General features: G+C 39.1%; 1 protein-coding gene and 2 non-coding genes across 8 annotated transcripts in view; all 3 read left to right on the forward strand.

Moving 5' to 3' along the window:
* The window catches only part of LOC125653521 (E3 ubiquitin-protein ligase HUWE1-like), a 64,761-nt gene that overhangs the window by 48,762 nt on the left and 3,402 nt on the right, over nt 1–12,597 (forward strand). For 4 of the 6 annotated variants that reach the window (XM_048883084.2, XM_048883087.2, XM_048883085.2 and 1 more), the window contains 16 exons: nt 225–448; nt 779–878; nt 1,086–1,369; nt 1,898–2,094; nt 2,323–2,623; nt 3,175–4,338; nt 5,551–5,621; nt 6,025–6,182; nt 6,535–6,645; nt 8,714–8,907; nt 9,172–9,287; nt 9,655–9,784; nt 10,106–10,297; nt 10,737–10,940; nt 11,293–11,568; nt 11,723–11,993. In XM_048883084.2, coding sequence (XP_048739041.2) covers nt 225–448; nt 779–878; nt 1,086–1,369; nt 1,898–2,094; nt 2,323–2,623; nt 3,175–4,338; nt 5,551–5,621; nt 6,025–6,182; nt 6,535–6,645; nt 8,714–8,907; nt 9,172–9,287; nt 9,655–9,784; nt 10,106–10,297; nt 10,737–10,940; nt 11,293–11,568; nt 11,723–11,993 — 3,993 coding nt within the window. The remainder of the gene's footprint in view (nt 1–224; nt 449–778; nt 879–1,085; nt 1,370–1,897; nt 2,095–2,322; nt 2,624–3,174; nt 4,339–5,550; nt 5,622–6,024; nt 6,183–6,534; nt 6,646–8,713; nt 8,908–9,171; nt 9,288–9,654; nt 9,785–10,105; nt 10,298–10,736; nt 10,941–11,292; nt 11,569–11,722; nt 11,994–12,597) is intronic. The other 2 variants (XM_048883086.2, XM_048883088.2) reach the window with 1 other exon arrangement.
* Nucleotides 2,181–2,243, forward strand: LOC125657301 (small nucleolar RNA SNORD61). Its single transcript, XR_007363278.1, has one exon. It is a non-coding gene; the product is annotated as a small nucleolar RNA SNORD61 (small nucleolar RNA).
* LOC125657299 (small nucleolar RNA SNORD61) lies at nt 9,504–9,574 on the forward strand. Its single transcript, XR_007363277.1, has one exon. It is a non-coding gene; the product is annotated as a small nucleolar RNA SNORD61 (small nucleolar RNA).

The raw sequence follows: 12,597 nt of genomic DNA on the forward strand, positions 1-12,597 counted from the left end.
TTGTAAATGCCTAAAATTATCTAAAGAATTCTTAGAGGACAGTGGGAAGTTAAGGCAATTTGAACTGTACTTAGCTAATTGACATTTTAAGGTCAAAGCTACTAATCTAGGCACATTTGCCCCATTTGAATTCATTCTGCAAACACATCTTCCTAAAGTGTAAATGATTATTGATTTCATTGAACTTCTACTTTAATGCAAGGGGTATTGCTATTGTGTTTCAGAGCCAGTGCCCCAAGTGGTTCTTGCAACTTGGCCTCCCTGTTAATGACTGAGGATTCAAGCCCCGACTCGCCTCTCTCCAGTTCCTCAATAGATGCCATCCCCCAGGTTATAGGGCATGGTTCTATGGCGCCGAATGTGGCCCCACCCATCCAGGAGAGTAGGATCACCCCCGAAGAAGTGTCTGGGATCAGCGACCCGAGCGCAGTCAATGTGCAATCCACAGGTTAATATTCGCTTTCTTATGTTATCAGTAACCAGTTACCAGTAATTGTCAAATTGTTATCTGTAGTTTACTGTGAAATCAATCGCTCATTCTCTTGGATATTTGGTGTTTTCTTGATAACAACATGCTTATGGGCTCTTGCAACTCACACAAAACATTGACATCAAATCCTCACTAACCATAACATCCAAGTCATGCTAATTTGTCTCAGATTTATCCCAAGAAATTCAAGGATTCCATGGTTTATGAACTTATACATGTAGATATTAGAAGAATTTGTTAAGACTAAAATCCTTAACATGCACCTGTATGTTTATTCTTTGTGTGCAGAAAGTTCAGGGGAGGCGATCCGTGGCAATATTGTGGATACTACGACGACAAATTCGGCTTCTGGCGCTCAACCCTCGACGGTTCTGGACAACATTGCAAGGTTTGTGGAAAACATTTAATTAGGTTGAAACCACCATGGAATATTGTATGTTGATTATCATATCTTAGTACTGAGCTATCTTAATGTCCAGATGGTTCAGAGATTGAAATCCTGTGGTCAGCTCCATGTTTGTATATTGATGCAGATTGTGTATCTGAACTATGAAATATGGTGGAAAACATTGAATAGTTTGTTTGTTTTTGGTAGTGCCCTGACTATTGACACCTCCGGTATCTCCACCCCTCCTGCCTTCCATGGATTCTCTGCCGGCCTCTACCCAGAAAACACGCAGAGTAATGAGCCGCCGGTCAATCTGTCGGCCCTGACCACGAGCATGATGGGAGCCCTCAGTGCCTCCATCAATGTTCCTTCCAGTATCCTGTCTTCAGGGGGCGAGGCTGGGAGTTCCTTAGTCAGTGAGGAGGGCCCCACACCCAGTGCTACAAACCCACTTTCTGCTTCAGCACTAGTTTCAGATATGGGATTTGGAGGTAAAGGAAAAACTATGAGGATCAATGGACTGGTTTACATCTGTTATATACGTCTGTTAAATCACCCTGCTGTAGGCCTGCTGTTTACATCTGCTATATACGTCTGTTAAATAACCCTGCTGTAGGCCTGCTTTGTGTCTCCTGCAAAGCAGGGCAACATTTGGGGATCAATTGTCCACCATTTGTCATCTTAGAACTTAGAAATTGTAAGAGATTTGTCTTCGATTTTTAGCATGTCTGTTTTGTTAAGGTCATCTAAAATGAACTGATCACCGATGCCCTCCCTTATAAAACGTGTTCCTCGGAACAGACTAGTTATAAAAATTTTCTTTTTAAATTGTAGTAAGCATTAGAAATATGTAACATTAAGAATATGCCCAATGTAAACTCCATTCTATTTATAGATGTATATATGTAAACTTCAACATTTTCATGACAAAGTGGACCTAGTCCACACACGACTAAGACTGTATTATACTATAGTATTCTTCATCCACTTTTTTATGCTCCTTGTGTAATTGAATACAGAATTTCCAGATGGGGTGGATCCATCCTTTTTGGAAGCATTACCAGAAAACATTCGTCAGGAAGTCATTGCAGAGCAGATGAGGTTACAGCGAATACGACAAAGTGCCAGAGAGCAGGCCCAGACAGCACAATCTACCGGGTCATTACAGGTCAACCCCGAGTTCTTGGCTGCATTACCACCTAATATCCAAGAGGAGGTAACACAGTTTGCTTTTATTTTCAAATCATACAGATGATTACAATATTGAATATTGAAAGACTTGAGACAAATATCAAGATGTCAGTCGTGATGATTCTTTTTTTGCATGAATCATGATTGCATTATCCTCTAAGAAGTACTGAACTGACATGCACATATTCGACAAAAAACGTGTTAATTCTCATGCTTTCATTCTAATTTACTTGTGTGTCTTACAAATTACCAGGTATTAGCACAACAAAGAACGGAACAGGCCCGAATGACTGCTATGCAGCAGCAATCTACCACTAATTCAGAGGCCCCAGTAGACCCCGTCAGCTTCCTGGCATCCCTACCCAGCTCTCTCCGTCAGCAAGTCCTAGCAGACATGGATGACAGCACTGTGGCAGTTTTGCCCCCAGATCTAGCTGCTGAGGCTCAAACGTTACGTCGTGAGTTAGAGGAACGACATCGTCGTCTGATGCAAGAGAGGCTATTCGCTCAGGCTGCTGGTGCAGGTTCTCTCTCCGCTATTCTCAGACACTCAGGTGCTTGTTCTCTGTTAGGGTTGTGGTTCTCACGGGAAAATGTCCAGTCTGTGATTGTTAAAGATAAAAATCTTAAAGGCCTTGGATTCTGAAATTACGGTAGTCTTTTGAAAAAAAGAATTGATTGTTAAAGATAAAAATCTTAAAGGCCTTGGATTCTGAAATTACGGTAGTCTTTTGAAAAAAAGAATTTCGAGCCACAATACCTGTATTTGTGTTTTGTTTTATAGTCTTTTCATGTGGTTTATAGATTTACATGTGCCCGCAGTACATGTAAGTTTTCTGTTATTAAGACAACATTAAAGTATGTGTTTATATTTTTGAAGACTAATTCTGTTAAATTTTTTATTGTTTATTGATTTGCATGTCTTAAATTTTTCTACATGAATTTTAGTTGTTTTTAAATGTGATTAAATTGGGCATCTTTTGTATTTGAATAAGGCAAACACAAAATTTTAAACGAAAGAAAATATTGTTCAGAAACTTATTGATAATATATTTCACAGCAATGTCTTGATTTCCGTTGCTAATTTTAAGCTTTTTTTACGTAGGGTTTGGAGGTCGTCTTGGAGGTGGCAGATTTGCCATTCGAGCACTGCCTCGGAGTAGTAACCAGTGGACATGGGCGTCAAGTCGTCTTAACGGACCCAGTTCTAGCTCCAATCAGAATGCAGTAAAATTACGGGGACGGCATTTGCTGGATCATGAGGCATTAACATGTTTACTTGTGTTGTTATTTGTGGACGAGCCAAAACTGAACACTATAAGACTTCATCGGGTGTTGCGTAATCTGTGTTACCATGGTCCCACCAGGGTGTGGGTTATTAGAGCATTGTTATCAATTCTGCAAAAGACAGGTGAATGTCGCATGGAGGATGAAAAAGCTCTGCGTTCAGGCGAGAAAGGAAAGAAGAAATTGGCCTCCGATAGTGACATGACAGTTAAAAGTGACACAAAGAACCAGGGCTCCTGGTTGTCCATAAGCCTGGAGGCTGCTCTTGGTTGTCGAGCCAATGTCTTTCAAATTCATAAAATGGGCAAGAAACATTTATCGGGAGGCTGCCCTGGAACTGTGACTATCCATGATCAGGCTTCCCCGGTTGTGTGTAGACATGTGTTAGACACGCTGATAGCTTTAGCAAAGGTTTTCCCCAGTCAGTTTCTACCCACGTCCAAAGTGAAAGAAGTGGAAAAGTGCAATGAACCAGGTGAAGAGAGCAAGACAGAGAGTGATAGTAAACCTAAGACGTCTTGCTCATCTTCTAGTGCTAGTCCTAAGAGTGCCAAGGATTCACCGACGGAGACAGATTTCTGGGATCTCTTGATCAAATTAGACAGTCTAAATGCAAACAAGAAAGGCAAAAGTGTTCAAAAGACAGCCAGCAATGCTGAAAGTGAGGCTAATTTTTTCAACTATGACTCATCTCCGCTTGGACAGCTCATGTTCATGTTGTCTCACCCGGTGGTCAAGCGGAGTCAGTTATTGACAGATAGGTTACTGAGATTGTTAGGACTTGTGTCCTTAGCTCTACCAGACGCAACGCGAGGCAATGCTACAAGTAGTACCACCGCGGCTCCTGCTGGTGTTACCAACACAGGGCTGGTGACTACTACCGCTCCAGCTAGTACCAGCACCACACAGAGCACGCCAGCGGTGGTATCCAGAGGTGTCAGTACGTCACCTCCAAAAGAGGAGAAGAGGGAGGAAAGCACAAGTAAGTCAGAGGAAGAGAGAAATGTAGAACGTGTTAGTGGAGTCCATGTCGGGCATTTGTTGTCAGAAAGAAGTAGAGTAAATAACGTGTGAAAAGCTCGAATTCAGAAAGTACCTGCTGATGTAGACAAGTGGAGGTATAGGTATACTAAATAGTTAGATATGTATGTCTCAGATTAAGGAAATTGATTTGCTGAAACTTCATGTTAGATTGTGTACTTGTTACTGTGAAAGTGGTAATTTATGTTGGGGGTTAATTACGCATTTACTTGTTACTGTGAAAGTGGTAATTTATGTTGGGGGTTAATTATGCATTTACTTGTTGCTGTGAAAGTGGTAATTTATGTTGGGGGTTAATTACGCATTTACTTGTTAACTGTGAAAGTGGTAATTTATGTTGGGGGTTAATTACGCATTTACTTGTTAACTGTGAAAGTGGTAATTTATGTTGGGGGTTAATTACGCATTTTCCCACGTCCAAAATTATCCAAGGGGTAAAATATGCGGTAACTGAATATCATATATATATATATATATATCAAATATTTATAACTATACACATGGGGAAAATTTACACGCTTACTACTTGACCGTGTAATTAGTGTAAATTTCCCCCATGCGTAATTACTTTTACAGTATCCCCTTGTTATGATTGATAGAGGAGACACAGTGACGCTGCTTTATAACTGTGTAGCCTAGTGAGCAAAATATTTATAGAAAACAGAACTACGGGTCAGTGTACTTGTTCTTTCATGGTGAGTTGCTAAGCCCTATTGATGTTCAAGATCAAGGCCACTGAAGGGAATTCTTCAGGGGTGTGATTTTTCCTCTTTTCAGAGGAAATCCTCTGATTTGCTCAATTTTCGAAAAAATGAAACACTGGATTTGATCTAAAGTGGCAGAGAATGATATTTTTCCAGGTAGGGTGAGATGTTTTCCTCCCTTTTTGACCAGTTTTCCTCCGATTTATGAGGAATTCAGTCACATCCCTGATTCTTACATGTAGGCAGGATTTAGATAAATCCATAGAACTGAGGTTATGAAACTTTGCATACTGTTCCCCATGTTGAAATGTCAGATTGTGATGGATGCTCCACTTGGCATTGCTTGTGTTATATGTTCTAGAAGCAATGATTTGTGAACAGTTCTCCATTTCTTCATGAAGATGATTGCCTGCATTTGTTGAAACATTTCACTGACTTTCTTTTTGTAGTTAAAGAGATTCCTGAAGACAAGCAAGATGACACCGTGGTGTTAGAAGATAGGCTGCAACTTGCTGTGCAGGTCGGTAGCATTTTCTGAGGAATGTCATCGCGGATATGTATATGTTGAGAAATCATTACCTACATGTATTTATTATAGTTGTAGGAAATGCAATGTACACACAGATAACTTTGATTAAATAGATATATCAGTTTACTTTGCGCATTGTAAATTTGAATTACTGTACTACTTTTGTCACACTTTGCATGATAACTGGTATAATCTATTGAAAAATATTTTGCTCAATATACCGCTAATGTATATGTGTGTGTGTATATATATATATATATATATATATATATATATATATATAAAACCAACTCCCTACATAAAGCATGTATTTTGTCAGGAGACACAAATGATGATTTAGAGGGAAGAGGGTACCACCATATTGATTTTTTTGTTTGTATCCTTGTGTTCCCAGGTGCTGACTTCCAAATCATGCTCAGAGGAAGGGTTGGAGGACGCTACGAACTTGCTGTTGCAGTTGTCCTGGGCCAATAATGCGACTCGCCAGGCTGTCCTTAAGCTTCTGTTGGAGGGTGCGCGGGTCCTGGGCCTGACAGTCTGTAGTCATATAAGGTACACATTAATTAACACATTTCTTTTGTCATTTGGAGAAACTCTAGTGTTGTATCAGTTTTATAAAAGTTAAAATGATATATATCTAGAAACTTGCAGGTCAGTTGATTAATGTTCCTGTACAGTGCAAGTATGCATTGTTTAAAATTATCAATTTCAGGTAATATACTTTGGAATGCTATGTCATTCTTGGCAAATCATGTGAAAACTCTGAAGGTTTACACGTAAATGTTGTGAGAATTACATGGGTGTGGAAGGATTACCTTGCCTTAAAGAGGGAATTGTTTTCTTATTTTAATGGATTTAATGGATATTTTAATTATGATCATTTTCTGTTGGTTTTGTGGTACAGGTCCCTGCTGGAAGAATTGAGTGACTTTGCAGCAAAGAACAAAGATCCAGAAGAGGACAAAGATATGGAGACTGCTCCTTCTCAATCTTCCAGGGGCCTGATACAGGATAGGTAAGTCGGTGGAAGATCACTCATCTTCTAGGGGGGTTAATATAGGACAGGTAAATCTACGGGGGGGGGGGGGGGGGATGACGACGACGGGCACCGTAAGGTTCTCATGATGAATATGGGGATGAACAAGTCGAACACTTGCCAAAATTTTGCTGATTACTTTAAGGAAATTTTCATGTGAAATAGTAGTGATGGTGTATATGTAGAGGTTTATGTAATAGAGATTTGTTCAGCGCTAACAGTCTTCCAGATATTGTCTGTAGTCTGTCACAAACTGTTTAACGTGTTTTGTTTTGTTTCGAATGGAATGCTTCTCGTGCTGTCTCGCTTGATGGTAAAGTGACAATACTCTGGCATCTTGAATAGGCAGCAACATAAACATCTTACTTCACACCAAATACTTAACTATTAAGGCATTTGGGTTGAGTAAAGATGACATGTTAATGTCGTACGATATCCAGCTTATAACAGTAAAAATGACATGTTAATGTATGATATCCAGCTTAACAATAAAGATGACATGTTAATGTATGATAACCAGCTTATAACAGTAAAGATGACATGTTAATGTCGTACGATATCCAGCTTATAACAGTAAAGATGACGTGTTAATGTCGTACGATATCCAGCTTATGACAGTAGAGATGACATGTTAATGTCGTATGATATCCAGCTTATAACAATAAAGATGACATGTTAATGTATGATATCCAGCTTATAACAGTAAAGATGACATGTTAATGTCGTATGATATCCAGCTTATAACAATAAAGATGACATGTTAATGTCGTACGATATCCAGCTTATAACAGTAAAGATGACATGTTAATGTATGATATCCAGCTTATAACAGTAAAGATGACATGTTAATGTCGTACGATATCCAGCTTATGACAGTAAAGATGACGTGTTAATGTATGATAACCAGCTTATAACAGTAAAGATGACATGTTAATGTATGATAACCAGCTTATAACAGTAAAGATGACATGTTAATGTCGTATGATATCCAGCTTATAACAGTAAAGATGACGTGTTAATGTCGTACGATATCCAGCTTATAACAGTAGTTTGGGCTCTGACACTTGACTGGAAGGTTCACTTGACTCTTTGTTTTCTGATTAAGTTTTGTCCTGCTTCTGTCCATCTGGTTAAAACTTGTCACATTTTCATCTTCTCCAATTTCAACCAAACTTGTCATAAAACATTTGATTTGTGTAAATGAAGGATTGTGCCTTACGATGAGAGTAATTACTCGGACCGATTGTGACATCACAATAAACTATGTTTACCTTGGCGTAAAATATATGGAAAATCCACGAGGCTGTCAAAGGGGATGAAATATGGGGAGATGATATGATGTTTGAGGAAGATATGAAGTTTTATCCTCCCTTGCATGTGAATGTCTAGACCAATCAGATAACACATTGTATAGAATTATCATATTGAGGTATAACGAAGTTTGAAAGTGATATGCAAGAATCCCCTTCTACATGTAGTGTAGATTTCAGTGTGTTCACACCATGATCCCTTAGTGGGAGTGAGTCATTATTGGGATTTAACAGTTTTATGTGGGGTAAGTGTTCAGGTGAGTGTTGTGACCCCTGGGCCTGTTGTTATTTGTATAAAGGTGGCTAATGGAATGCTTCTCGTGCTGTCTCGCTTGATGGTAAAGTGACAATACTCTGGCATCTTGAATAGGCAGCAACATAAACATCTTACTTCACACCAAATACTTAATTATTAAGGCATTTGGGTCGAGTAAAGATTACATATTTATGTCCGATGTGTTGGTAACCTTCAAGTGAATGTGCTAATGCAAGTTTCTTGTAAAACCAGTATTGACATTGTCAGTTAACTATTGTTTATATACCTGTAGGTTTATAAAACCAGTATTGACATTATCGACATTGTCAGTTAACTATTGTTTATATACCTGTAGGTTTGTAAAACCAGTATTGACATTATCGACATTGTCAGTTAACTATTGTATATGTACCTGTAGGTTTGTAAAACCAGTATTGACATTATCGACATTGTCAATTAACTGTTGTTTATGTACCTGTAGGTATAACCCCAGCACCAGTGTGGTAGTGGCGGCTCCCAAAAAGATTAAAGTCGGACGGGAACTACAGTTGCCTTCTATGTCACTGCTGACCAGCAAGACGTCCAGTCAACAGTTCTTCCTGAGAATCCTCAAGGTCATCATACAGTTACGAGATGCAGCTAAAACACAGGCAAAAAGGACTGCTAGGAGGGGTGGTAAGTAAGGTTTAAAATCGCATGAAACTGGTAGTACTTCAGAATAGGTTTCAGGTTATCAGTGATATATAAAATGTAGACTTTAATAGGTTTCATGTTATCAGTGATTTATAAAATGTAGACTTTAAAAATTGACTTGCTCATAATGTTGAAGTGTTGCAGAGCAAGCGATTTCTGTAAGGTTGCATTGTGGGTAATTAATGCAGAAGAAGCTAGAAACGCGATGAGGTTCGAAAATAAATGATTTAAATCATTTGTAAATAGAGCGTGACCTGAGTAGCATCACGGAGGCCATGGCGGCGCTGGAGGCAGAGGCCGAGGCTATCATGGAGATGGTGGGGAGACGTTCAGAGCAGCAAAATCAGGCCAGACAGCAACAGGTACATATACAGTCCTCATAAACTCAGCACCTCCTTAAAGTAATGGCTCAATTTACATGTTACCCATGATTTATACAAATTTCAATCAAAATTAAGAGTTATTCATGTAGGTAAATCTTGTAAGTATCTAGAGATACATTCATTAATTGTAAGGTACATGATAGGATGTGAAATAGCTCTACAGATTTGTTGATTATATACATGTACATGCTGTCAGTAGTGATGATTCTTACAATAATGATCATGAATGAAAGAACTTCAGTAATCCTCTAAGAAGTACTGAACTGACAATCACAGAGAGTGCTGGGTGTCACTCATGCTTTGTTACATGGTTTCCATGTTCTCACACTGATTGCACTTGTTTCAGGAGGCGACTAACAGAAGCGGGACCTCAGAGCAGGCTGCTGAGGGTGCCCAGGAGGGGCAGCAGGGAGGGGCTGACAACCCACCCCCAGTAGACGCAAACCCGGAATCTCCCATGGACGTGGATCAACCAGGTAACACCAAAACTTAAAAAGAAGTTGTTCTTTAGAATGATGTGCACTATTATGGTTTGGTGTTTTAATTAATCATTGTACTCTGGTAAATCTGAATGTACATGTACATACACGAGTTATTAATATTTACATTAATTTATGAGGAAAGCAGATTTTTATGCATTTATCATTCATTCTTATACATTACGTCCATAGTGACCACAACTTTACATTCTGGTGAATTGATATGCAATGGCTAAAATTCAAGTTACATAAGGATTCACACAAAGCATCAGCACACAAGCAATCTACGTGTATGTTATTTCTGTCTCGTTTTTGCAGGTCCCTCTACAACACCCCAAGAGAAGACGGAGGAGTCGGCCCCGCCCCAGCTGTCCCTGAGTGAACAGCTGAGCCTGGAGGAACTGTGGAATACGTTAGGGGAGTGTTTGACAGAGCTAGCTAAGACCCCGGATCACCACGCTGTCCTCATCTTACAGCCGGCAGTGGAGGCGTTCTTCATTGTTCATGCTGGTATGTAAACAGTCATGTTGTTTCTGTAGTGCTCCGAGTGTTATCTGAAACACTGAATATCACCTCTACTTACTTTTATATCAAATAACGTAGGATTTCTGGAATTGTATGGATTGTGACTGTAGGTTCCTTATTTTACGCAAGAACTTAATATTGCGTAATGACTCAGAGACGTCGATCGTGTGAACATTAATTCACGAATGGTTTTACATGTATTTTAGTAACAGAAAAGTAAAAGCGGGTAACTTTATTTAAAGAATGATGTTTTTCGCGAAATTACACGATAATAAATTCCTCGTATATATTTTGGAATCTATTGTATTCAAATGTGTTTGTAAATCTAGAGATCTACAGCAATTTCATAAAAATATGTATCAGATAGATGTGTCTTATCATGGGATGCAGATTGTGACATGATAGCATTTTGAATGTGTTACAGGTGAAAAAGACGGGAAATCTCAGGAACAGAGAACACAGAGAAGGGAGGATCAACTGGCCCACCTTAATATTGACCTGGCCCCTGCCTCTCCTGCAGCCCCGGGCAGTGAGACCCCTGCCCCTGTCCAGAGGGATGGGTCAGTTACATCCGTGTCCTCGCTCATAACATTGCCACCAGATACCCAGAAATTCCTCAAATTTGCTGGTAAGATGAGCAATAGGATGTAGTTATGTACACTATGTACTGTAACTGAGCATTAAAGGTTTAATTTCTTGATATCTATCATGCTGATAACATGCTTTGGTGTGCGGTCAAATTGAAGAACGTGTAACAAAGATTTGTCTCCAAATCATTGCATAAGAGACTTTAGAGTTTTAAGATCTTCATAGTAAAGTAGTGTTGGATTGGAAAGACTTTAATAGTAATAAAGAATTAATACCAAGAATTGTCAGGAATAAGAAAAAAGCTGAGTGGGTATAAGATTAAAAAAAAAAAAAAAAAAAAAAAAAAAAAGATCATCTTGTTACGTAATGTCTGTTTTAATCTGTTTATTCAGAGACGCACAGAACCGTTCTGAACCAGATTCTGCGACAGTCCACCACCCCTCTCTCTGATGGGCCGTTCTCCGTTCTGGTGGACCACACACGCATTTTGGACTTTGATGTGAAACGTCGATACTTCAGGCAAGAACTGGAGCGATTGGACGAGGGAATGAGGAGAGAAGATCTGGCTGTACATGTCAGGAGAGAACATGTGTTTGAAGATTCTTTCAGGGAGCTTTTCAGACGCACAGCTGATGAGTGGAAACACAGATTTTACATTGTGTTTGAAGGTAAATTAAACTGCCACATTTGTCTAATTCAGTTTGCATAATCTTTCATTATTTTTCGCTGAAGAGCTGTATTTATGATTTGTACGATTTTAACTTTGTGTATTTTGTAGGTGTATATGTTGTACAGTTTTAATTTTGACTCTGTATTTTGTAGGTGAAGAAGGCCAGGACGCTGGTGGCTTACTCAGGGAATGGTACATCATCATTTCCCGGGAAATCTTTAACCCGATGTACGCCCTGTTCCGGATTTCCCCAGGAGATAGGGTCACGTACACCATTAATCCCTCCTCCCACTGCAACAGCAACCACCTCAGCTATTACAAGTTTGTGGGCCGCATCATTGCCAAAGCTGTGTACGATAACAAACTGCTCGAGTGTTACTTCACCAGGTCTTTCTACAAACATATCATTGGACAACTTGTCAAGTGAGTGTTATAGACAGTATATATTCAGACAGTAGCTTTTAATACATTTACATCATCAAAAGACAGCTTGTCAGGTGTTTTATAGACAGTGTTTATTTATAGTAGTTTGTAGTTATCAGAAGACAGCTGATCTTGTGAGTGTTAAAGACAAATGTTTTTCTACAGTAGTATGTGAAGTTTGGACATTATATTGTGTATTTATGTAGAAGACATGAAATATGGAACTAGTTCAAAGGAACATTGTGAAACACAATAGCAGGACTGTGTGTAACTACAACAAACCATTCTCAAGTACCTACAATTAGAATCTGGTTTTATTGTAGAGGAATTTATTTTATGTCAATTCTTATGCCCCCGTAATCAGAAACTCGGGCATATAATTCTTTGTCTATCTGTTAGTCCGCAAAAATTTTAACCTCGGCCACAAGTTTTGCATGGTTTGTGACAGGGCTTTCATATTTCACATGTGTTTTCCTTGTAACAAGACCTTTCTTTAAATGCCAGAGTTTTTTACCTTGAGGGTTACATAGGTATCAGTTTTTCATAAACAGATCTTGGTTGAGATGAGGAAAGTTGCAAATAATAGCTTGCAATATTTTTCTGT

This window comes from Ostrea edulis, chromosome 7, assembly GCF_947568905.1.
Source record: "Ostrea edulis chromosome 7, xbOstEdul1.1, whole genome shotgun sequence".
NCBI lineage: Eukaryota > Metazoa > Mollusca > Bivalvia > Ostreida > Ostreidae > Ostrea > Ostrea edulis.